General features: G+C 36.5%; 1 protein-coding gene across 3 annotated transcripts in view; it reads right to left on the bottom strand.

Annotated features, from left to right (window-relative positions):
* Positions 1-1,819: 1,819 nt before the first annotated feature.
* Positions 1,820-26,713, bottom strand: part of INTU (inturned planar cell polarity protein) — a 42,436-nt gene continuing 17,542 nt past the window's right edge. For all 3 annotated transcript variants that reach the window (XM_027658923.1, XM_027658922.1, XM_027658924.1), the window contains exons 3-16: positions 24,257-24,342; positions 18,905-19,108; positions 14,808-14,926; positions 14,590-14,679; positions 14,127-14,204; positions 13,164-13,353; positions 10,294-10,347; positions 8,049-8,111; positions 6,791-7,012; positions 5,798-6,220; positions 5,215-5,312; positions 4,423-4,612; positions 3,039-3,193; positions 1,820-2,248 (exon numbers count right to left, since the gene is read on the bottom strand). In XM_027658923.1, the coding sequence (XP_027514724.1) occupies positions 2,137-2,248; positions 3,039-3,193; positions 4,423-4,612; positions 5,215-5,312; positions 5,798-6,220; positions 6,791-7,012; positions 8,049-8,111; positions 10,294-10,347; positions 13,164-13,353; positions 14,127-14,204; positions 14,590-14,679; positions 14,808-14,926; positions 18,905-19,108; positions 24,257-24,342 (2,084 nt within the window). In that variant the 3' untranslated portion in view covers positions 1,820-2,136. The remainder of the gene's footprint in view (positions 2,249-3,038; positions 3,194-4,422; positions 4,613-5,214; positions 5,313-5,797; positions 6,221-6,790; positions 7,013-8,048; positions 8,112-10,293; positions 10,348-13,163; positions 13,354-14,126; positions 14,205-14,589; positions 14,680-14,807; positions 14,927-18,904; positions 19,109-24,256; positions 24,343-26,713) is intronic.

Here is a 26,713-nt window from a genome sequence, read left to right as displayed (position 1 = left end):
GGTTCCTCTGGACACTAAGATAAAAGTCTAAAGCTGAGGAGGCAGTGCTACTACACGGCTTTGAGAAAAGGAATTGTACTATCCTCGGATGCCCTCAGTTCTGTTTAAAGGAAGGTTTCTTGTGAAGGAGCAAGCCAAGCTAAATAGCTGATGGGTACTGAAGGAGTCCCACCTCCACACACATCTACATATATACAGTGTTTCTTTGGCAGTGACTCACTTGTGTGTTTGATCCAGCTGAGTCAAACCCAGTTTAACCCAGTAACTGGCAGCAGAGTAACCTTGTCTGACTGAACACAAGGATCTAGATGTTAGTTGCTCCCTTTCTAAAGCATTTAAATATCCTCTTTTTAGCACTCAAACCATATAGCCTTGCTTTTAAAAGGCTGAAACGAGACAAACATCAGGAAAATACATATACACACTTCTGTGCACACTTCTGCTAAAAGCAGTGCAGCAATGACTGCTTGGTTTTCTATATGTTCCTCCTTCCATCTACTACGAAATCTAATATCGAAACCTCATGTATTTTAGACTTTTCAGAGGTGCTGTTCAGATGTCATCCATACAATTATATATTTTCATTTTTCAAACATGAGTTACATCTCACATCACGGAATTTACAGACGGGGAACAAATCTAACACGTTACTTATATAACTCAGTGTTGTATGTCTCAAAGTGAAATACTGTTGCTTATGTGCTAAGAACAATAACTTCTGGAGAAAGCTGATCAACAAAATCTTCAATCATATGCCTAAACTTCAGGCCTAAGACTTCTACTGCTTGGAACTAAAGCAACTGTTGAGTGATCAAGACAAGCTGTAAATCACTCCATAAGAGTGGGCTCTTATAAGCATTTGATTGACTATTTTAGAACTACTCCTGACAGTTGTAACTTCAAGTGAAAACAAGATCTAATGATTTGGTCATGATGCCTATGAAACTGAATTTACTTTCCTGAACACTTAAACTTTTTGATCCTGTTCAAAATGCAACTTCAGTCATGCATTTTACGAAAAGCAAGTAGAAACAGCAGAAAAAAAAAGTGCACGGTTGACATGGAACACAATGAAATGTGCAAATGACCAGATCTAAATATGCAGGCTGGGGGTAAAAAGACCCAAAATCTTACATTTTAACCCAAACTTAAGTAAAAAAAAGCTTTAGGAGCAGCTGATCTGTATTTACAAATATTTTAATAATAAGCTAAATTTTGTAGAAAAATTCTGATTTTGCAAACATCTTGCCTACTCTTGCCTTACATGGATATAACCTAACAGGTTTTGTAATATCCAGCTGTAAATTGTGGAAGGTCTAACTAGACAATTATGTTTAAATAAACAAAGGAGAAAATATGTAAAGTAAAAAAAAAAAAAAGTGAATACTCTACTGTTTTTAACAAATGTGTATTTTTATTAAGAAATTAGGAATATAAAATAAGCCAAGTCCATGCAGAAGTCTTAAAACCATCTATCCCGCCCCCCATCTTTCTTTGTGTCTTCAAAATTGCATTTTAACAAATATAAGTATTATTTATAGTTAAAACCCATGAAGTCAAGTAAAACAATCAACCACACTATAGTCCTTGAATGTGCAGGAAAGTATAAGGGCAAAAATGATTAGTCATTAGTTTTTTCAGGCTAAGTGCCATGAATTTTCTAAAAGATTTCTTTCTGTGTTGATCAACACAATGCTACTGAAAACATTCAGTATTTTCAAGGCCCTTAGAGAAACAAAATTTTAACTAATTGGAAAAAGTTTTTTTTCCTTCATCACCAATTTCCAGATGTTCAGAGAGTACTTTGAGGATCAGCTTACATTGCATAGTGTGCACTGACAGCAGTGACTGTACAAATTATGTGATGTTTTCATGCAATAAAGTTATGATCAGGATAAAAAAATTGACAGTATATAAAAATAGGAACTTTGGTTCTCTGAAATATTTTTAAGTATTCAATTGATAAGATCATTGGAATCACCACAGAAGTTTTACCTATGGCATACCATGTTTTTCTAAAGCATTTCAAAGATATGCTGTGGGTAGGCACCCAAATTAAGTTCATTTCCCTTTATATGGAATACTTTAAAGAACTAACACCACCATGAAGGATGGCTGAGTGTCCAGGAAGCTCATCTATGTAGCTAAGCCAAAAGACAGTTTAAAGGCCAGTTCAACAGCAGCTTCTGTGACTGAGTCATGAAAACAGACGTAACATTCCTGAGGTTTTGGATGTAAAATGAGTCTCCTGGGAAAAAAAAAAGAATAAAAAGAAGAAAATCTTCAGAGTTGTTAGTTTTTTTCTCCTCAAATGATAAATTCTTGTTGTACTCTGAGGTTTCAGTAAGAAGTTAAAACCAGCTCCTGTGTAAGACAGCTGGCAAATTTCAGTGTCTCTCCTGCATTTAATTTTTAAATCAAGTTATTCTCTGCTCAGTTTTCTCATGGCTGTGCATGGAAAAAAGTCTTTAGGATATCAGGATCTATTTGTGTGGTACTAGTATGTTTGTAGCAATCCAGGTTTCTGGGCTACAAGCTGCAATCAAGGTCCTTGGGAGCAAGCCCCAGTATTCAAAAATTTACTAATTCCCACATACTAATCCAATGAGCTCTTTTAGGGAAAGAGCTAAAATAGGAAAGCTGTTAATATCTGTGCATAACCTTGTGTAGCATTATAATTATTTTTAAAGATATCGACAGTAGCATAAACATTTTTTAAATGTTTAAATTAACAATTTTAATTTTTCCATGCAAACTGCATTTATGTACATTCCTGGTGGGAAACAACTGCTTTTTTTTTTCTCTTTAAATATCTTCCCTCCCCTCTGCAAAAGCTGTCAGCTCCATGCTGTTTTCACACTGGCTCAGTGCTCCCCTCAGTTTAAGGTGGAACTTCACACAGGGCAACTTCCCAGTCCCAAAGTAAAGATAGCTCAGTCAGTCTGCTCAAGCATTTCGGTGATGTGCTACAGTATTTATTCTTGAAGAGTACAATGGCACACTCAAAAGCTGGAGACAAAATTTGTCCTTAAACTTACCCCACAACCCAGTAATTCACTGTTGGTGGCGGTTTCTTCTGGTCAGTCCAGTTATCAGGAGAGCACTCAAACAAAACACCGTGTTCTCTTACCAGACCTGTGTCCTCAGCTGCCTTACTAAATTCTGAAATTCCACTGCCTGCCTTTGTCTTTTTCTGTAAAACAACTGCTGAAACATTAGTAGAGAAGGAAACTTGTTTACAAAACACTAGCAAATATACTATGTGATTTCTTCAAGACTCTCTGATGAATGACACTGCTATCAAAAAGCCAGGCTTAGAATATGTAACTAACTTGCTTACTTCTCCCCATGGTTTTGTTCCTCTGGCATCAAAAGGCTTTTCCATTGTTACACAATTTGGAGTTAGACACATGCTCCCTTTTTTGACTTTTTTTTTCCTTCTAGCTGAACACTATTTCTCTATTTTAGACATCTGAAATAATACAGCTCCTTTAAAAAACTGTTAAAACAGCTAAAGCTCATCTTTCTTTCTCTGTGTGCCTCCCTAAATAAGAACTGTGCTAGTAAAAGTCCATTGAATAAACTTGTCCAAGCAGGACAAGTTTTTGTAAATAAACAGCCGAAGCACTTTGCTCAGAGTATTTTCTTACTCTTACTCAGTATGACGGCATAAGATTTATAGAAAATAAAGACATTTTTGTGTTTAGTTGAGCTTTTAGAGCCATGTCTTACACAAAGCTTTTGAATAAACCTTAAAAGTTCAGTTAATCTCTGGATCTGCAAATGAAACTCCTATTCCAATCAGTTGCTTCAAAGGCGAAATAAAAGGTTTTCTTGGAAAAAAATCTCAAGGAACTTATGTCTGCCATACGCAAACCCAGAAACCACAACTTTCAATTGCCTACAATACTGAAGATGTGGGAGCTGAACATCTAGAAAAGATGGTCAAAACACCACTGTCCTAATTTCTCAAAAATGGTAGAAGATAAAGTGAAATGCATCTTAGCAGTTCATAAGCAAAACAGGTAATATTTGTCTGAGTGTCTTGAATTTCCTTAAACATGCTTTGGATTAAATTAATAAAGCATAGTCTAAATTACTCATAGGTTCATAGAGATTTCACAACAGACAACCCTTCCTGTATCTTTCCTTAGTACATAAAATTGTTTCATGTCAGTAAAAAATCAACTGTGCAATTAGCAAAGCAGACTTTTAGCACAATAAAAGTGCGCACTGAACACAAAATGACTGATCTGAATGGAGTATCTCATAAATTGAGAACCTGCCCATAACAGTAATATCAGAAGCTTTGAAAACGACACACATGCAAATACAGCAAAGCATTGAAATAATTAAGTGAAAACAATCTTGAAACACTGAGTTGAGAATGTAAATAGAAAAACAAAAGCAAAGTTTCTGTACCTCTTTCCTTATGGACTGCTGAAAAATGGAACGAATTGTAAGACAGCACCGATAGAAATTCTCGATTAACTGAGGGTGGATGGAGCCACTGAGCTGTGCTACTTCTTTGTGAGTTGGAGTAATAAAGATTCCTTGCATCGTTTCCAAAGAGAGATAGTGGAAGAGAGTATTCTCAGCACCAGATGTCAACCTTAAAAAAATTAAATCAGAATTCAGAAATTCTAGTTTATCAACATATACTTTGTTTCTTACGACAGAATTGTTTTTCTGGTAACTATAACAGAGTTCCAAAATGGAAACAGGTATTTTCTCTACACCAAGGAAATCCTGCTGATTTGGACTGTTAATATTCATTTTAAAATAACAACTAACAACAAATCAAAAAATCATGGTACTAGTTAGTTACTGCATTTGTGTTCTCAAAATTTGCCCCAACAAAGAAAAATGGAAAGAAAAATAAAAACTTTGTCCTTTGTACACCTACCTAGAGACACCAAGGAGTACAAAGTATGTGTGGCTCAGAACTTTTATTTGAACTTTCAAGGTCTTATAGATGTGAGATATATGCATACAACAGTGACATATTGTTCAGAAACAGTGTTTCATTGTATTATTTTGTATTTTTTCTTTAATTAAGCTCTCAATTAAAGAGCTTCACTTCTGATAATCCTTGCATAGTGAAGCTTTGGTTAGAATAAAATTATGCAGGAACTTCTGTGATCTGTGTATATTCAAAAAACAATCCAAGTATGGCCTAAAATATGAACTACTTAACAAAAAATAATTTCTTACTTGATAGCATTAAGAAGTTCTTTATCTTTCTCTGAAAGGTTCTTTTTTAGATTTCCTAAATGACATGGATTTGGCAGGGTGTGTTTTTTTCTAGTGGCCTGAAAAACACGCAGATAGATGAAATAACAGAGAAAACACAGCTAAAGGAAAAAGAGAATCAAACCAACAAATGACCAACTTAGAAGAAAATAATGCAGCATTTTTTGAAAAGGCCGAAACAGTTGTATCAACTAAGTTAAATGTATTTTATAGCCTATTTTAGACTAAAATGAGTTAGAAGCAGTTGGACAATTGTACAGCAATTTGTCCTGGTAACTTATGTTTACATCATTATTTCAGGGATATTCTCCAATTATTTCTGCTGATTCAAATGCAGCTGTGCCTGCTTCAGTCATGTGAAAATCCCAAATATTTATAAGCAATGATAAAATAAAAAACCACATGATGGCTTTGAGGCTGACCCAAAGCTTCCCAAGCCAACAGAAGTATTTGCTACTGAATTCCGGGATTCTTAGATTTATTCTTTTACATTGAAAGAACACCACCCCCTAAGCCCACCAGAACTTTATCAATTCTCTCAGACCTGATCCACTACAGGTTGTGGATTAGTGCTTTCATCTTCTGCAGGACCTTCGTTACCCTGTTGGGGTCCTCCACTGTTTCTCGTAGGGCTCAGCTTCTGTGTTGTTAAGGAAGAGTCCCCAAACAGAGATCTTCTGCTCGCTGGAGTAGTCGCTGGTTTGCAAGTGTTTTGTATTTTGCTTAGGATAGGCGAGGTGGTCAAGCTCTCCAGTTTGTCACGTGTTGCAGGAAGGAACCAGTCAGCACAAGCTAAAGGTGGAATGGAAGGAGAATCCAGCCTTTCCTCTATGCTGGCATCTATTCCTTCCAGCTGGAGTATGGTTGCTTTGACCTGATCTACATATATACAGTCTGGTCCTGGATTCCCAATAGCTTTGGATGCACAGCCTCCTGCCTCTAGTAGGACACACAACATGAAGTGTCTCTGCAAATATGAAGGTAGCAACATTAGCCTTTGGTTTAATGTACAGTATGTGCTGTGTTATATCTTATCTGAGATTTGGGTAAAATACAGCACTATATTCAACACTCCTTCCTCACCTCCAGAGGAGTTATTTTCTTCTAATCAAATCACATCCATGGACATCTTTCTGTTATTGTGTTATTTAAGTTAATGACCCAAACATAAAAGCTATTGTTTACAAACTCATTAGCTGTTTGCTTTAAAGAAAGTCTACATTTAAAAAAACAAAACCAGACACATTTCTGAAATGAGCTGTCTGAAAAGACAAGATCATGAAGGTAAAAATACTTTCAACTGAACTGAAAAGGCATAAAAATGATCAGAATTTATACTTAACCTTTGCAAGTTTTGCAGATGTATAAATAATGTTACTCTCTGAGAAATTCTATCCCATAAAACAACTACAATATAAGTATTTTGTAAAATTACCAAAGAAAATGCATGTAATATATATATCTTAGTGAACAATAGGCAAGACACAACGGCAAAGAAGAGACCCAGAGAATGGGCATACTGCAGTTGTTAACTTACCAAGCCAACTATCAGTAAGAAGTATCTTGCTTCAGGTTCCCTGTATCCTGTAAAACTTGAACCTTCACATGGCTGGATATGATGCTGTGGAAACACTTCCCGCCACATCACCAACTGACCGATTCTCCGTTCTGCTGCCAAGGCTAACAGACAGTAGTGCCGACAATATAAACCTATATCAATAAGATCTTCCTTTGGCAAGTGATTACCAATCAAGTAACCCTTAAGTAAACACAGAAAAGGAAGTGTATTCAGTAAGAAATACAACACCACCATATATCACTTCAGAGTACTTTCTATGTAGAGGTATCCCTGCTCCACATGCACTGTCATCTTAAGCTATCTGCCCATAGACTGTCATCTTGGTATACAGTTGTACAACAGATAGCACTGAGCTTTTGCACCACATCTAAAGACTCAAAATACTGAAATATACACAAATAAACCATCAGCATATATGCAAGTTATCAAAGGTGAGTTGGGAAATGCGTGGCTTTAACAGCTTGAAAATATCTACAGCGTTAAGTTGCTTGAGTTCTCATTTAATTCTCTCTCCAAAATTAGTGAGCTCTCACTGGAATTAATGAAATTTCCAAAGAAGATACATAGTACAGCAGTGGTTTTAGCACTAAGAGCTTTACAGCTCAAGTGCTACCATGGTAGATACTGTGCAGGTCCATTTGTGGGAACAGTTTAGTCTTGTGACACTACCAACATAAAGAACAATTGCATGATAAAATCACCAAAGTTTTCTTTAAGTAAAAGCACTTATCTGCCTCTTTATACTGTTGATTACACCATCTATATTTACTAAAAAAATTTACGAATGAGGTCAAAGTGAAAAAAGCTGTCGATACAATTTCTCAAGTCTTGCATTTAAAGATGGACTAAAGATAGATCGCCTGCTGATAAAAAATTGCAGTGAACAAAAAAATTCCTATTAGAATATCCTACAGTCTCACTTGAATTGATTCTTATTGCTTTATTACTCACTCTCTCTAATCCTCTGATCACACACCAAAAAACTCCAGTTTCAAAGATGTATTTTGTTCTTATGATCATACAGTACATATAATTTCCTTTCACAATTTTTTTCTGTTATGGTGTTTGAGTTCTGGTACTAGAAATACATGTTTAAAGCAATCATACAATTATTTCATATTTGTGAGGTTCTGAAAGGGTAATTCCAGGAATAAATAAGATTTGGTTTTTTTTTGCTAATCTTTAGGTCTTAATCATTAATAATCATTAATATTACCTTGTAGAAGAGACAAGAGCCCAAAATCATATATAATCTTCTCATGTCATAAAAATCTTCAGACTGTGGAGAAAAAAATAATTGTATCGTTTTTAATTCAGAATTTTTATTTTATTTACCAAATGCAAGTGAACTACTTCCGGTAAATTGTAATCAATATATTACTTAATGTTTTCATATCTGACCACCTCTTATTACTAGTATAGCAATTAATACTGAGCAGTAAAGGGAAATACCAAATTTTTAGCCTCCATTATTAATTTTCATATCATTAAAATTTTCTCAAAAAATTCCAGCTGAAAATAACAAGTTTCCTATTTAATAGTTATTTGTCCATTAACAATTTTTGTTAGGATTTGCTCACTTTCACAGTTCTTAACAGCAAAGTACCTGCAGTGTAACTATTGACACCAGGGGCCCTCGTAGAGTAAAACTTTCAAGTCAAAGCATTTTTTTCCAGTACTTGACATTTTCCCTAAAATATACCCATTCATTGATCTTTTAATGCCCAGTGGTCTCTGATTAGTAACACTCTGTTTAGCTGGATATACTGTAGTTTAAATTAAGTAGGTGCAATCAATTTCTGTGCAATAAACTGTAACTTACAAACACTGCTTTCTGTAAGTATTCATCCAGGTTGTTTAGAACAGTGATTCTCTTGAATAGAATTTTAAAGTAACTGTTCTGAAACATGAGTTTAAGAGAGCTTTTTCATGACAAAGTAAAGCTGAAATTTCAATATGTTTACACCTCGCACAGCAAGAGTTACTTAAGTAAATTACTACAGTCTCCTTTAACAGTACTAAAAATAAGCATAATTTGTAATTATTTTCTGTAAACTGGAAAATTTAAGTTCTCATTGCTCCACAGGTGTTTTCAGGTTTATTCACAATTGCTTGGGAAAGAGACAACTCTATACACAAAGAAGAAATGTAACAACAATCAGCTGTGTTAAAATTAAAGTGCTTTTGTAAACATCTGTCCTGGGTTACACAAAGACTCTGGTATCCACCTTTTCTCTTTTCTCCAAATATGCCTACTAATTTAGGCTGTGGGGAGGGACTTAAGATAAGGGTGGTACTCTGTTATCCTAGAGGAAGAATGTATCCACCAGTGTGAAAAGACTGGAAGGCTGATGACTCAGAGGACAAGCACACCTGCCACCTCAGGCAACGAGCTGAGTATTGTCTCTTTGTCCTTACACAAATGACTCATCTTCGATAACTCCCCATGGGGAGGCATCAGGACAATTCACACACACACACACACACACACACACACACACACACACACAGATGGTTTTAAGATATTAATCTCTGCTGATGGCCATAATGAATCCACATGTGCTTAGAAGGTGTCAAAGACTCTTGAAATGTCCCATGATCCAGTGTTAATCATCCAGGGAAGAACTCCCTGCCCCTAGGGAGGTACCAGAAGTGTTCTCACCTACCCTGAGCCCAATAAAAGACCACATTCGGACTTCACTCAGCAGACCAAGGTCTTCTTCCCTCACTCCATGGGACTTCTACCACCTGGGCCTCTACTACCTCCTCAGTGGATCAGGACTACAGCCATCAGCAGGGTTGCAGCAACCAGGTCTCATCACTGGACCCAGAAGGTGTCTTGTGGGTCCTTCCAGTTGTCTGAGAGGTCCACAGCTCTGCTCCAACTGCCTGTGCCGGCACTGCAGCCTCACTCCAGCACTGACCCTCCAAACCACTCCTGACAGGCTTTACCAGGTGGGGGGAGGCCGGATGCCATCTTGTTTTGGTCCAATGGGCAGGAGCTTGGAAATTTTTCTGGCTAGCTTATCCCAGTTTTATCAGTATTGTACAGCATTCTTCTCGATAAAGAGTTATTTTTTCACTTACATCCGGGCGTGTTTGATCTCTCACTCTCAATTTCTATTGGAGAGAAGCAGGGGTATTGAATTGGAGGAAGGAGACTTCTGTCCAAGGTCTCTGCCCCTCCAAAACGAGACAACATCCCACGGACTTAAGTTACATTAAATCATGGATTTTCAGTGATTAATCCTATAGGATTATAATATGTTGTAATATTAACCATGGAGAGAAATTCAGGATAAATAGAATGGGTAAATGGATCTATCTTTAAAGAATAATACAATATTCCTTTGCTTTGAGCCCCACTTGATGAGAAAAAGTAGATGAGTTTGAAATTAGTGCTGAATATGACACCAAGGCAAAGAGATAGTGTGCAATGCAAACAAAAATAAGATGTTTACCAGCTCTGCGAAGTCAGCTGCTTCCAGATCACTCAGTGCCGTGTCAATTTCCATCTGAAATATTTAAACAGTACTTCTTAATAGACATTTCCAACACATTAATTTCTCATAATAGCATAGGTTGCTGTCTTGCTGGTCTCAGATTAGAAGTAACAAAGTAAGTGGATAAAAATTTGCATGTACTTTTCAATAGTAACATCAAATATCAAGAACATCTTGAGCCCTCAGATTAAAGGAAAATTCTTCTTAAATGCTATCTATCCCCCTGCTCTTTGAAACTGTACAATCTCCCTCCTTGTGTGCCTGCTGAACATAGTGTTTGGCACAAAGGTGCTTTAGATGTCTAGAGACAAATCTCAAATCTGGCACACTATTGCATCCAACTGAGTTATCAGAAAAATCTTTTACACAATGGATTTAGTTTTTTTGTCTCTATGGAAATTACCAAAACTTTCTCACACATTATCTTTGTTCTACTAAAACTGCTTTAGGTGTCCTAATTTCTGTAACTACAAAAGCTGCTGGTTAATGTAAATTTTATTAAGAGTACTTCAAGAAACATAGTACTAGGCACTGAAACCCCTGACATAAAGGTAGTACTTAATGAAAAGAACCTAAACCCCGTAATTACAAACTTCTTGGGCTGTATTAATAGGCTGCCTCTAATTGAAACAGCCAGTTTTCAAACAAAGCAATGTCAGCGGGGCTGCTGGTAGTCAAAAATTAACCAGTCTCTCAGCTTTTCCCCAGTCAAAATTTAAATGGCTTTCTGCCCAAAGAAATGACATTTTTAGTTTTATATTCCTTATAGGATATAAATATCTTCACCAAAATGTTAACTGGAAATGTCACGTTCTGCAACAATAACATTTTTTCTGGAAAATATGAATGATCTCAGACAACTTCGGAAAGTGATGTCTGTATCACAAATATAAATGACGCTGTTGTCTAAATCCCTTTAAAACTTAACTCTTTTTCAAGAAAGAAACAACCTGGAAGCGGAACTATAGAACAAAGTGCAGGAGAGTCTTTCTATAGACACTTGAGAGAGAAGAAAAAAGCATGGAGGAAAAAACCTAATCTCTTCTGAGACACTCCAAAAATATGCACTTCTATAGCTAAAACATATATAACAGTGTTCATACATATTATAAAAGCAGAGGTTGGATTAAAATAATTGCAAACATATTGTCCTCAAGCACATATTTAGCAAAAATGTATCTGGACACATACTACAGGGTAAGGTAGAAAGAACTAAATAACTATCAGTCTGCAACTAAAGATAAAAGAGGAGACAATTCTCCTTTAAAGGAGAAAAGAGAGAAGACCACAGAAATATGTTTGGAAACTAATAGCATTGACTGATGCACAACCTGCAACATTCAGGGCAATTTCTATTACTGAATCACAGCAAACCTGTAAAGTTAAAGACTTACCCCTTCATCCCTTCCCCTCCAAACACACTTATAAAAATTATACAGTGAGGTCTTATTAAACATAAAAATCAGAAACCCAGGAAAGTCCTAGTTAATATTATCTTTAAATAAAGCCTGTATAAATTACAGAATATGCTACTGCAGAAGAAAGGTCATTTTGAACATCCAAACTCAGTCCTTTCACAAAGCTGTTCTGAGAAACACTTGCAATTTTCCATGAAGTTCAGCAAGTACAATGTTCATTTCTCTTATTGTTGCTGATGAAATAAGTTTGGATAATGGAGTTTATGGTCGGCTCAGATTACAATCATTGTCTAATAATTAGAATTACCCTTAACCATGTTATCTACAAACTTACAAATATTTTGGGTCTATCCAAAATGAAAGGAAACTCTGAGTTTAAAACTTCCAAGCTGTTTTATTTGCATTGAATCATGGCAAATACTCATTAAAAAACAAAATCTACCATGACAAGACTAACATATTCTAAACCAGAATCATAGATATTAAAGCCATGAAAATGACATTTATGACTGACAGCTATAATTCCATTTACTGTGATCTACCTTTTGTCTTACTAGTGCTTAATGTACAACCTAGTTTCTAATTAGGAGGTAACCAGACACAGTGGAAAGGTACAGAAAAGCTGTACGTGGATGTGTCACACAAATGACATGTGCATATTTATTTTGATTTTGCAACAGCCATTTATAACTCTCCTAAATTACAAGCTAGGGACCCCTGCTGGTCTAGTGGTTGGGATGCAGCACTCTCACTGCTGCGGCCCGGGTTCGATTCCCAATCAGGGAACTCCCCCAGGCAGATGGAGCTCGTCAGCCCTGTAGGGCCACCCATCCAAGAGAAGGTCACTCTAAACAAACCTACGTCCTGAGGACCTCACTGCCACTGTCCAAGCTTGCTCAGCCCCGGCAGATGAACCTTAGGATTAAAGGGTGGGCTCAGCTCAGCGCACACTGTGTCTCACCTAAAAAATCCACTGCGCAGGCTCGAAGGGTAAAGACCTTTCCCAAATCTTCGTTCGCAAAGACTGGCCATACATACATACACAAATTACAAGCTATGGGCTTCTGGAGTAGTATTTCCTACCTGGAAAAATATTTCAATGGTCAAAATCAAACATAAAGCTACATACTACGGGCTGCTTTCCCTACTCTATATCCTAGTTCTTAGAGATGTGTGTGTATATATTTTAAATAAAGTTTTAAGTCCTCTGTCATCATAATCTCTTCCTAGATAACTCTAAAGCCACTAAACACACTGTGGGAATGACAGTGTAGCTCCAAACCTGAATAAAGGATCTGGTAGGAAAATGGATGGTCTTGGATGAGCAAAGGTAAATTACACAATAACAGCAGAAGATTTTTTGGTCTCTCATATACAAATTTTTCCAAAGAGATGTGAAAAGGACATTACCTTGACCTCCCGAGGCAGCATCAGCCAGCACAGGCCTGGGAGACTGTCCAAGAACAAGGCACTGCAGGTCTCACAGTGCTGAGCACTGGGACTGGCACTCAGCTTTAGCCTCACAGGCTGAAGTGCACGCTGGAAGAACAGGTTGAAAAAATGATCGAGGCGAGAAACATTTTCCACCTGGCAAAAAGCACTGAACAAACATGAACTCCAAGTTAGAATAACATTGAGAAACTTGCATCTTATTTATATAACCCTCAGCGCTACACAAGTCTCTTTGCAGCATGATGCTACATTTGGATGTATTTTTAACATGAAACAACCCACTAGGCTAATATCCAGGCAGTAGCTAAAAATAAAGAACAAACTAAAGCAGTATGGTATCATAGTAGATGTCTTAGAGCAACTTGATATGATTTAAACATCAGTCTCATCCTTCTGGAAACTGAGATTTATTCTTTTTCTTTCTCTATGGCATACACACGTTAAGCATGAATTGATGCAAGCATATGAATAATCTATCTTGGCAATTTTATTTAGGTCAAGACTCAAAATTTTCTGGGTGATTTCCAAATGCAGAGTGTAAACACTGCAAGTCCAGAGTGTTTACTTTATTAAAAATATAATACTGATTCATATGTATATTTTACAGACAGTGCTTGAACGTAAACGATAACATTTGCAGAGTGCTGCTGACATCCACCGCAACTTAGATTATGTGAATGATTTAACCTAATCAAGGACAAAACTTCCTGAATTGACAAAGACTGTTTAAAAAGTGTCTTACTAGTGTTCAGACTGAAAGCAAAAGGCAAGAAGAACATAATTCTGTTTTTTATGCAAGTGTAAAAGCACAGACAAAGAAATTCCATGTAGACATTAAAATTAGTGCTACTATTCGTCTTTTTCAGTGAGCACCAATGAGAAATATGTGAGTGAAAAGAAAATACTTTTGAAAGAACTCACCTGTCCAAAGAACCGTACATAAATGTCAAGGTCCTGACAACATCTTCAATCATGTTCCTCAGCTGAGAAAGTGGCACACTAAAAAAAAATAAATTAAAACGTACAGCTTTACTATGAATAAGTAGTCCTCCTAGAACACTTAAGTGTGTAATATTACTGATGTTATACAGCAGTCTCTACGAAGTACTTGAATTTAGAAAATCCTATAAAATATTACTGTTTTCTAACCTACATGTATTTCTGAGATCTTATTCCTTCAGAGCAAATGAAAAAGAAACTGCAACAATGGATATATAAAAGATGAGAATAAAGTCAATCAAAAAATAAGAATCACAGGTATAAAGACTAGTTTTAGTAAAAAGAGTACATTGTAAGCCCTTTCTTGCTTTTTTGTTAGAAGAGTACAATTTGAGGACACAAAATAAAATTTAAGGGAAAACAAAATCTTTCCTCTGAAACTCACTTCTCTTCAGGAAGGCCAATTATGAGCAACTTGTCAGATTCTTTCCAGTAAACAACTTGAACCAGTTTTTCACATAAGAAAAGGGAGGAACTAGAAAAATTAAACCAGAAATACTTCTGTTAACAATATGAAGTTATAAAAGAGTTAAAAACAATTTGCTGTATGTGTATGTATAAAGTAATAAAAATAACAATACATTACATTTCAAATACTTTTACCTGATAATCTCGGTACCAGTAACATTTTCCAGTATGTCAGACAGTGTGAGAAATATTCCTCTCACACTTTTCAGTTTTTGGGATGCTTCAGATATGGGGTACTGATAAAGAATTTCTTGCTGTGAAGAAAGTTAGCTGTTAGTTAAGCAAAGCAAAACCAATCCCCCCCCCCAAAAGAATCCCCACAGAAAACAAGATAATTTTTTTTTTGTGGTAACAGGGTTTTTTTTAAACATGAAAACTTTTCTCATATAGTTTCATATGGTAGTGAAACAAGCAGTGAGCTGTATGGGCATACTGGAAAGTTCTAAAATGCACATGAATACTTCTGACAGTTTTAAATTTTCTATTTTATAGAAAAGCACAACTTACTTAGAATCATTATTACATGAAGAAACATAAAATGACAAACAGTATGGCCACTGCATTTTAAAGCTTTAAATACACTGTTACCAGTCTGATTCCAAGAGATAGGAAGAAATTCTTTATTGTCAGGGTGGTGAGGCACTGGAACGGGTTGCCCAGAGAAGCTGTGGCTGCCCCATCCCTAGGAGTGTTCAAGGACAGGCTGGACAGGCTTTGAGCAACCTGGTCTAGTGGAAGGTCTCCCTGCCCATGGCAAGCAGTTGAAACAAGACGATCTTTAAGGTCCCTTCCAACCCAAGCCATCCTAGCCTTCTATGATTCTACTATTTGTATGGTTCTTTCTGTGTTTAAATTCTGATTTAAATCATCGTCAAACATACAGCTCTTCAAAACCAACAGTAAGAATATGAAAACTCCAGTCTCTCTATATAACCCTACCTAACTGCTTTACCTGTACAGCATAAAATATAACTGAGATATATACTCAAATAACATATGCCATTAACATTTCTCATGAAACCTCTGACCATCTGTGTCAGCATATTCTTAAACAGGTCATCTTGACGCTCAATAAAATAAGTCATCTTGAAGCTCAGATAAATATTTGTGACAATTATTTTTCTTTTTCTAACCAGTTTTTTTAAATAATCTTTTTATGCAAGCACTTTTAAAAATTTTGTATTATTTCAGCAACCATAAAAATACAGTAATAGGCAAACACAATTCCTCATAATTTATTGCTTTCTGCCAAATCATGACAGACCAAAAATAATGCATGTGGTATTAGGCATATCCACTGCAAAGAGTATCTTTTTACACGAACAAAAGAAACATAAGCATGATTAAGTTCCCTATTTATGTCACTAAGCACATTCAGCCAGTGCCATTAGAAAATTTTCCTCATCAAGACTAAAAGAAGTTTCATTATAGAAGGACCTTATCCAATTTAATTAGCTCTATTTACAAATACTCATTAGTGACAAGGATCTTTTTTTCTGGAATCAATCCCTCAACTGGAGAAACCCTGCTGTTTTCTAATTACAGCAGTGCAGAGGGCTAGAAAGAGCCTTTTTCCACCCCTCACTATGAACTGGGGCCTTTACACTGAATTAATTTGTGAATTATCTGTACACTTTCCCAGGGAAAGAAAAGCCAACTGTAACAAAAGGGCAGAGCAGTATCACAGCTGTATATAGTGATTTAGCAAGGTTCAGCACATGCCACCATACCAGGTCAGCTGTCTCAAAAACAAGCCCAAAGGTCACAGGCCAAACACAGTGGAACTAATAAACGACAAGCAGCTCATTCCTTAAAAAGTGTAAACCCTCCCTTAACCCAAAAATCCAGACCTGGACAGACTCTGAACTAATGGCTTCTAGTAACACTATCGTGTAGGAGGAATATGAACATTATTCCTTTTTAGACCTGGCATCACCAAAAATAAGGTCAAACACAAAGATGTGTTGCACACTAGTACGAATAATGTATAACTGTAATACTTACCTTAAACTAAAATCTAAAAAAGACAGGATCAATCTTACTGAAACTGTTGCCATCTGTGACACCCCCCACAGGCATACACACATCCAAAATGATTTCCAACACTACTTTCTTTTATAGCTGAATAGACAGAGCTTACAAGTCTTAAAGCTCATTAATTCTATTTTTAGGTGCCAAAAGCTCACAAGTGGAAGAATTAGTTACTAGTTCCAGTTGCCATAGTTTACATGGATGTGATCTGCATACCGTGCCTCCTTTGGATATGGGTAAAGCAGTTGAGTAAAGGATCATTATATTTTTGTTGTGCAGTATGGCATAGGTGTATCATAACTTCAGTGCTAATTTAAAGTACTATATAAACTAAATTTGGGACAGTACATCTACAGGCTATAAGTTGCTTAATGTTCAGTAAAAAGACAAATGCCTTGAAGAAGGTAGCATTTTTTTTGTAAGGAAATGTTATAAAGAGCTTGATTACACCAGCAAAGCATCCCTCAACATTAGACTATTTGGGGCTGCGTAACTGCCAAGACTTCTCAGGAAACAATTATTTCATGGTGTGAAGGGACAACATGTGCATTACAATTCCTCTTTTACCTCTGCTCAATGTTCAGGATTAATCCTGTTTCCTGGGAGAGCTTAAAGAAATAATGGGATAAGAAAGCAGTACTGGATCTACACTGCATTGTAGGAATTGCAATTAGGCATTTGCATGTCTATTTCCCTACCAACAGAGGAGCTAGCAATCCTGAAATTATTTTTTTTAATATTTCATAAAGTTTATGGGATCAAGAAAATACTGGTCTTTAAGTCTACAACAACCATCCACAAGTGTTCTATCCACATAACATAGCAATCTTGGACTACTGAAAACTCAGAACTGAAGAAAAAGAGAACTACTTGAAATATGCAAGTGAACTTTGATAAAAAATCTTAAGTTTATTTAATTTACAGTTAAATGAGTTCTTTTAATTTTTATTGTAAGAAAATACTAAAGAAGAAAAACACTGTGATATTGTATGTATTATGATATCATGTAATTTTCTAGGGTTCTCTTCCAAGCTCGGTCTCTAGAAAATAAAATTAAACTCCATTATGTGCAGCTGTAACACTTCTTCTCTATCACACATCACTAACAGAACAACACAGACTTGTACCAGTTGAAAAATAGTATAAAGGAAGTAAAGATATTTCAGAGAAGGGATGGAGCACTGAGTGAATCTAAGGATAAATTCCAGGGGAAAGAAAGCAAAATTACTTTTTTCTGCTCCCCACTCCATCACTGTCCCGCCATCCCAGTCACGGAGGACTGGCAAAACTTGTACTTTGTTTGATGTCTCCTCATCACAGATAATATAAGATCACTAGGGCACAATGCTAAATTTGAGAATTCACACAAGGGGAGAAGAGTCTTTTTCCAAATGTTTGTCCCTAAAAGTCTACTTTGTCCATTTATCATTTTCAGATTAGGCAAGAGGCCAAACTCAGCACCAACTCTGCCCTCTCCCTCTCTCCCCCCCCCCCTCCCCCCCGCACTGCTCTGTGTCCCGGCATTAAGAGGAGTATCTGTAGCTATGGCTACATCATGGACAACATCTACACAAACTTACAATGGCTTACATCTACACTGGCAAAATTCTTCTGAACACAGAAAGGAAAGAGATGTGAAAGGAAGCTTTACAGGACAAAGGGAAAGTACTTCAGTAGCTCTAAACCGCTGCCCCAAGCAAGAATCAGCGGCTGATTGCAAACAGCAGGCAGGCCGGAGTCCTCTAAGAAAAGGCACATTAGCATTTCAAAACAGGAGCCAGACAGATTATGAATGTGGACTGCCAACATCTCCTGCTGGGGGAAATTCTTTTGGCTCGGCAGATTCCATAGTTCCAAGTTGGAGAGGCGTTGAAAACACCCCTACCAGCATCTGAGAGAGGACACGAGACACAACACTGAACGTACCTCGGCTTTGCAGTTACACCTCTGGCCTCTCCTCATGTGCTGACCTGAACTGATTTTAGGTCCAATTAGACTTTGTCAGCACTGACGCTATTTTTTAATCCCTCTGGAATTTCAGGCCTTATTTCTGCCAAAAGGGACATTTTGCAGATGACTCACTACTCGAAACATTTAGCAAGATTATTTATTTATTCATTTATTTATTTAACATCAAATGTCACAGCAGTTGCTGTTGTCAGTTGTTATTTCACTTCAGATTTATTCAGTCAGCCACATACCTCATCCTTGGATGTTTCAGAGTTCAGTTTCAGTGTGAGGAACATGACAATATGAGGCACGTCCAGAACAGCCTGCTGAAGGTCCATACTGTCTTCTCCCCACAGGAGCCGAACCAGATTGTTCATACTTGACTGTGTCTGTTTGTTCATTTGCTGAGAAGTTACTTCAGACTCAAATACTGAGGTTTCAAATGTAAGTTTAACCTATTAAGATAATTAATTATTGTGAAAATGAGGCTGTACTTACAATTATGTCCCAACATCAAATGAAAGAGATGCAGTTTGAGCCCTTTAAGAGATTAAGTTTTCTCAGCTTTACTGACATGTAAGCACTCAAACATTCCTGCTGTTTCAAGAAAACCAATTGTACATTTCACATCATATAACCATCTATTACAAAGGACAAACCCAGCTATTACATGCTCTGTGAACCATGTGAGTAAGCATGTGGTTTGCTGTGTTTTCATGCTTAATTCTTATGGTCTTGAGAATGGAAAAATATACTTTGAACGCAAAACCTATACTACCCTGACTTTGAAAAACACATAATATTTAACTTCTTTTGAAATGTCAGCACTTTCCTAAGTATATATCCTCAAGGCTCTTTCTGGAGCACTTCTTTGCCATTTTGAGCGCACAGGAAAATCGGTTTAAATTTACATTAGACTGAAAAAGTCCGTTAAATTGTAACAGTAGCAATTCTTTCAATCTTTCATTTTCACCATGTTAATTTTTTTAACTATAAAATCAGCATATAAGAGTTTTGTTGCTGTATTTTACAATTCACACAAGTACCAAGCATAAAAATTGTTTACATACTTTGCTGTGCTGTCTTTAGAAGAAAAAAAAAGATCAAAGCACAGAGTATCCTCTCTTAAATAACAAAAGTTTAAATGATCAAGCTTACTTTGCCAAAGAATTATGTTTTCTGTCTTTATTTTCCAAATAAAGTAAAAACTAGGAATATTAGAAGAAACACATATTTCCTGACTAACAAGCAACACATAATCCAAACTATGTTGAAATATGTTTCATAATTTGCTTTATATTTTTCATACTTTTTATTATCACTGCCTTACAAAAATTACGTTTGCTAGTTGTTCCAGCAGTGATGAAAGAGTAATTTTTAAATTTTTTTGTGAATGAATTCTGATATCCTAAGTATGAAAGAAGGAGATGTGAGAAACATTTAGCTCTTGACTGAGCATAAAATTGTCATTTCCAAGGAGAAAAACTTATTTTCTCTGATGATACCTCAAGTCTTTATCAGTGTTTAAAGTGACTGAAGACATATTTGGACTAAGCAGGCATGCTCTCAGTTCCCCCTTTCATATGTTTTACTCAAGATGGTTTGTCTACCTTAAAATAACCGTAACACGCCTATTGAATGGGAAGTTCTGAACATAACACATCACACCAAGTCCTGCTTCTCTGTTAAGTCCGTGACAGCTTAGCCTAAGGATTGATGCAACAAAAAAGTTCATATTGTCCCAGTTGCAGTAAAACTGAGAAGCTCAGGCAGAGGCAATTTATACATTTAAATGGAGATCATTCTCATTTTCATAATTTTGTATGTGTATGCACATATTTCAAGAGAGGAGTGCCAGCAAGAAATAAGGATGCTTTAAAACACCCAGGGCCCGTCAAACTGGCTTGAAGTGCTATCATCAACTCGTACAGCTACAACATTTATGTCATTGGCTGCCACCTCCCATTCCACTCTACTTCTCACTTCTCCTCTCCTATTTTGGCTGCTATCAGCTCTTTTGTCTTCCTGTTCCCTGGAACAGCACAGCCCTCCATCCTGCTCTCCTGCCCTGTGCTACCCCTGTCTTTTCTTACAGTCACTCGTCCCTCACCCTCTCCTCATCAGTTTTGATTCCTTACACTGCACATAACAGGGCTTGAGGAGCAGAAACATCCAACTAAGAAGCAGCTGCTTTTTAAGATCCAGTAACTTGATAGTTCACAGTTGCAGAGGTGTATGTTTTCTTCTCCAGCCTTTTGTGATTCAGTTCTCTTTCTTTCTCATGCCATCTGCATATATTTCAGAGCATTTTCCTCATATTCCGTTTAATTTTTTGCAGATTTCCTTAAGGCTCAATAGTTATTCCTCTTAACTTCTATTACATCTTGTCTGTGGACACTTATACGTGACACTTAGGCTACAGTCTCTACATTAATGATGCACAGATATAATTCTTTCTGCAATCTTTTAGTCTCTCAGTTTTTAAAAAAATAAACTCAGTCTGTCTTGTCGTAAAGACATCACCGTATGGTCCTCCAGGGAAGAGCTCAAAACAAACTGGGCCAAACAGAACTGTCCCTCCTCCTGGAGGCATCCATGCTGCCTCCCACGTCACTGTAATAGAAAAGGAACAAGAGACTGTATTTCTACGTACCCTAAAACCTATTTTTTTTTTGTGGAGGAGAAATGAATCTTCATTTTGAGCAGTGCACCGGACCTGATTAAGTATGACTACTGAAGTTCCCTTTTATAAGTAGTGACTATGAAACCTTCCACAGCTTTGATTCCATTTCTCCTAAAGACAATCAGATCAATGCACAGCAGAAAAACAGAAAAGGAAATGACAGAAAGAATGGGAAAAGCACAGAAAACATTAGTATTCTACTCTATATATCATGCCCACATTCCCAATGCTTAGAACAGTTCTCAAAAAGAATTTAATCAAATGGCAAAAAGGAACTGATGAAGGTGGCAGGAACAGAAAACTGTGAGGGACATGGATGGGAATTTTCTGCTTAGAAAATATGTGACCAAAGTGGAACATGACAGAGTTCTCCTAAGCCACGCAATGATATGAAGAGTAAGACGTGAACAGTTAACTTTTTCTAATAACACAGAAACATGGGGGTATAAAATGCACTTAATTAGATGGTAATTTGAAAGTTGATGTTAATGAACATAACACAAATCAGGTATATAAAATCACTGCTACAGGATGCTGTGGAGGTCAAAGGAATTTTAAGAACTAGATTAACAAAGGAGAATGTGCAAACCTGTAAGTGACCTTAACTATTAACTGCTGGAAGCTGGAAAATTATGATTGGAAGGTCACTCTATAGTTTGTTTCTTAATACTCTTATACATTTGTCAGTATAGAAAGAACAAATGTAGCTGTTATACCATTCGTCTGCCGCAGAAAGGCATGATTTGTGTTCATCTGCAGGAAAGTATGGCTGAGAATATGGATTTTATTACAGACAGAGCTGGTGGCATGGCCTGCATTTTAAAAACTGCCTGCCATTTCCTGTTTTAAGGCTCTGTTTTCCATGTGCTTACCGTTTGCACAGCTGTAACTCAAAATTTCAGGCTGGAATTTTTGATTCTGTCTGCCTCAGGCTGAATATTTTTAGAAAGTTTTGGGTAAAATGGTTCTGCAACTTCTGAATATCACAGTAAGGAAGAGTATATTCTTTTAGCATATCTTGCCCTTCCTATTCTGTCTTCTGGTGCAAGAAAGCAGCAGCTATTTTGATTACAGAAAGGGAGAAAAAGAAGGACTGATGTAGCATTTGGACTTCTGTGGTTCAATAAATTTACTAAACTAGCCCTTACATGCTTAAATCTAGTTGCCTAAACTGAGGCAAAGAAAACAAAATTCTGGAAATATATTAATAATGAGTTATGTTATGTCACATGCCAAAACTGAGAAAATATAGGGAGTTAAGTCTTTAAATTAATTCCAGCGATTTTTAACATTGAATTCAGAAGAGTAGGGACTTCTCTTATGGAAATAACTTGTATTTAAGTAAAAAGTCTTGAAACTGCTTCTTATTTGATATTTTGCAATGCAAGATGAATGAGAATACATTAACAATTCTGCATGTATTACAAAATCTCAGATACAACAACCCTCTGTTTCTTTAGCAGCATGAACCCAGGGTTCTACACTGCAAAAAAACTCCAGAACTCTGTATTTAAATCTCCTCTGGTCTATTCCAGCAATCATTCTACTGGCTTGACTCAAACTGCACAGTAAAAAAGGAATAATTGCACTTTAATAAAAGGGTTTGGAAAGCCAACATGCCAAACTGTTACACATTTCAAATAACTGCTGTCTACTTGACAGACTTACTGACAATTTAAACATTAACATTGCATTAAAAGTAACTACTCTATAAAGGGCTGCACTGTATTTTACCAATAAGTAATACATATACTCTAATCTAGCAAGGATACTATTACATAAACTATATAATCTCTGCTTTTTTAATCATTCTGTATTTAATAGCAGTTACAGCAACTCCATATTTGGTCAAAGACAGACAAGACAAGATTTTTCTCCCATGGAGCTCTGCCAATACCTGACCACAACTCTGGTTGCTTCATACTGTTAAATACCTTGGAAAGCTTCCTGAACTGACAACCCAGTACTCAATCTCACTGCAGTTACAGATATAGTTCCACAGGTTCTTGCACTACATAAGTTCCAAACAGAGGCATGTTTAAGAAAATCTAAAATTTCCACTTTTTATCTCTGGACTATAGAACATTTCTATTATTATCATCACCTCGTATATTCTACCTCAAGAAAAACTACCAAGAGACACTACAATTTTTAAACTGCTCCTTCTCATATCTGTAAGTTGCAACTTTTATTTTGTCTTCCTGTCCACCAGGAAGTGGATTTGCGCAGAATAATGCAAAATACTAAATTTTATGCTATTAATATCCTATGTAAGTAACAACTCTCCTGATTTAGCTCTGAAGTAGCTATGTAATTATTTATTAGTTATTTAGTTCTTCATTATAGTTCCAAAATTATTATTCATCTAGAAGAAAAGATATATGCAGTAGGTTTGGAGGGAAGAGACATTATCCATCAGGTCAGGTTTTTGGATTTTTTTTTTCTATCAACTTTTATTACTGGCTTCTGTCAATTTTCATCACTGTTAAGTTTTGAAAGATCTTACAAGCATTTAATCTAAAAACTCTTAAAACCTCAAGACTTCTATTTAAATATTAAAGTAGTATCAATTTCTCCATTTAAGTGCTCTTGAATATTTTTAATGGTACTAACTTGTTAATTCAGGCTTACTTTTATTCTCTTGTGGTCTGTAAATCTTGTTTATATTAATGAATATATAATTATTTTAGTTAAGTATTTCCGGAGCAATTATTACCATTTTAAGAACAGTAATTGACAAAAAAGACCCACTACTATTTTGTTGACATATTTATATTTAAGTTAGACATCAATATCTTGCTTCATGGATGCTAGTGCTGCACATCTCCAGCCCTAAGTTCTGTTTCCTCAGGAAAAAAAAGGCTAGAAACAATATTAACATTTACAGAGGACATTTGGAATAAATGTTCAACTACTATACCTGTATAGGACCTGGAATGCAAGACAAAACCCTTTCTATATTTTCAGAATTCACATCGACATCATTGACAGCAATTAAAGCATCTCCTGGAGGTGAAACAAACAAAACATGAGGAAGTTAGTTGGTCTCACACCACAATACACAGCCAAAGTCTTGTTTTAAAAATTAGTATGACATTCAAACAGTCATAAATGTATATTTGTTACATTTAAGAAGATGCTTTCTACATGCAACATTTACTGTGTTTAGAAACATTAGTCTGTCACCTCAATGCTCTTAAGGCCTTACTGCCATGCTTGTATCATTTTACAAAAATCACTGAAGCATGGAATGGTTTGAGCTGGAAGGGACCTTAAAGACCATCCAGTTCCAACCCCGCCTGCCATGGGCAGAGACACATTCCACTAGACCAGGTTGCTCAAAGTCTGTCCAAGCTGTCCTTGAACACTTCCAGGGATGGGGCGACCACAGTTTCTCTGGGCAACCTGTTCCAGTGCGTCACCACCCTCATAATGAAGAATTTCTTCCTAATATCTAATCTAAATCCACCTTCTTTCAGCTTGAATCCATTTCCCCTTGTGCTTTCACTACAAGTCCTTGTAAATGGTCTCTCTCCATCTTTCTTGTAGGTTCCCTTCTGTGACTGGAAGGTCACAATTAGGTCACTCCAAGGCCTTCTCTTTTCCAGGCTGAACAAACTCAATTCTCTCAGCCTTTCCTCACAGGAGAGGTGCTCCATCCCCCTGATCATCTTGGTGGTCCCCCTATATAGTAACTGTCCAAGCTTCTTCCTTCCACCCAGGCTTATATCACTCATGTTCCTTTACCAGAAAACACAACAATTTCACCAATCAGGTTATTTCCCTTCCCCTGCTCTGAAACCACCTCTGTTCACTTGCCAAGCCTTCTCCAGTGCTACTGCCACTGATAAAAACAGTTTCCAAAAGCACTCCAAAACTCACTCTTCCTGCAGCAGCTTACAAGTTCTAGGCCATCACTTACACCAAAGATTTCAAGTGTTGGTTGAGCCTAACTCTGGAAGAATCTCACCATCCTGAGCTCCCCTCTTTGAAGAAGTCCTGGCAGTTATTGTGCACATTAGTAACTCTTAGCTTAGTTCACTGAACTGGCAGAAAACCATTCATTCTTCCTCATTTCTCCTTCGTCTCTCAAGCCACATCACAATTTAGTCCTTTCTCTTCTTTTCCATTCCTTGTCCACTGCTGTGGCTTGTTATTCTGCTCTCTCCATACTTTTATCTGCCCATTCTTCCTGCCTAACGGCATCTTGTGTTTTCTACATCTGACACTCTTACTGTCACTGGGAATGGGAAAAAACTCAGGATCCCAAAGAAAAAGTCATTAACTGCAAATGGAAAAGCTTTGAAAAATTAAGGGCACCAATCACAAAAACAAACAGAACCAAGTTAGAGCTTACAAACTTAAAATCCACATTCAAGTTTAAAGTATGGGATTTCTCTCTGAAGGAAAATATTCTCAAGAAGTAACCCAGTGATAATTAGTTGATAACCTCTGCCTCATCCCCCTCAGAAAGATGCATATTTAAGCACAGAGTGTGCAAGAAAAATATGAGACCAGTGGAAAAGGAACAACCTGTGAAGTTAGAAAACATAAAAGTAAAATAACATCAAAAGATAAAACTATATAGACCTGTCAAAAGAAATAGAAATTGCAAAGTAAAAATAGGTTTTTTAACATTCATCTACTTTCATAAAGAAAATAAAAAAAGGAAGCAGCATTAAAAAAAGGACACATATTAAAGATATTTTAGCTGTGGTAGCGGGAGACTAAACCCAAAGAATTTGATTACTTAAGTTGGCAATTTAGAACATCAGTCCAGTGTTTAAGGTGAGATTTTTGGTTGAACCTAAGTCAGAAAAACTCTCACTAAAAGGACAGTCCTTCATGGTTTCTCTAATGTCAACACCTGAAGCTGGAAGCACTGTTCAGTATAAAAGAAAGACTATATCACAGAGGAAGAAACCAACAAATATTACTGGAGTAACAGAAATATAATGGAATTAAATAGGATATTCATTCTCAAGAAGGTAGTCAAGTAACATAAAACACGAAAAAGACAAACGCAACACTTGGATGCATCAGAAAAGGCCTTTCTTTAGAAGGTAGGTAAGTGATCCCATAGAGTCCTCCTTACCATCTATTGTGATTAGATGAGGCAGCATAAATTCATGACAAGAACTATATGAAGTGACTGCCAGTGGCACTAGGATATAGGATTTGATGCTTCATTAGGTCCTTTCTTGAGCCAAATATTCAACTTCAGAGTAACAAAATAGGTCTTTATTTTCTACTTGATTTTCTTTGGTGTCACTTTCAGTTGTCTCTGCTTTCTCTCCTATTGAGTGAAAAACCTGCTTAGTTTCTAAGTGGTACCTTCTGTCTGTAGAAAGGGAAATATAGAAATTAGCTTCTTACT

The sequence above is a fragment of the Corapipo altera genome, unplaced genomic scaffold (genome assembly GCF_003945725.1).
Source record: "Corapipo altera isolate COAL_440 unplaced genomic scaffold, ASM394572v1 255, whole genome shotgun sequence".
Lineage (NCBI taxonomy): Eukaryota > Metazoa > Chordata > Aves > Passeriformes > Pipridae > Corapipo > Corapipo altera.
This window is presented reverse-complemented; position numbering and strand designations above follow the sequence as displayed.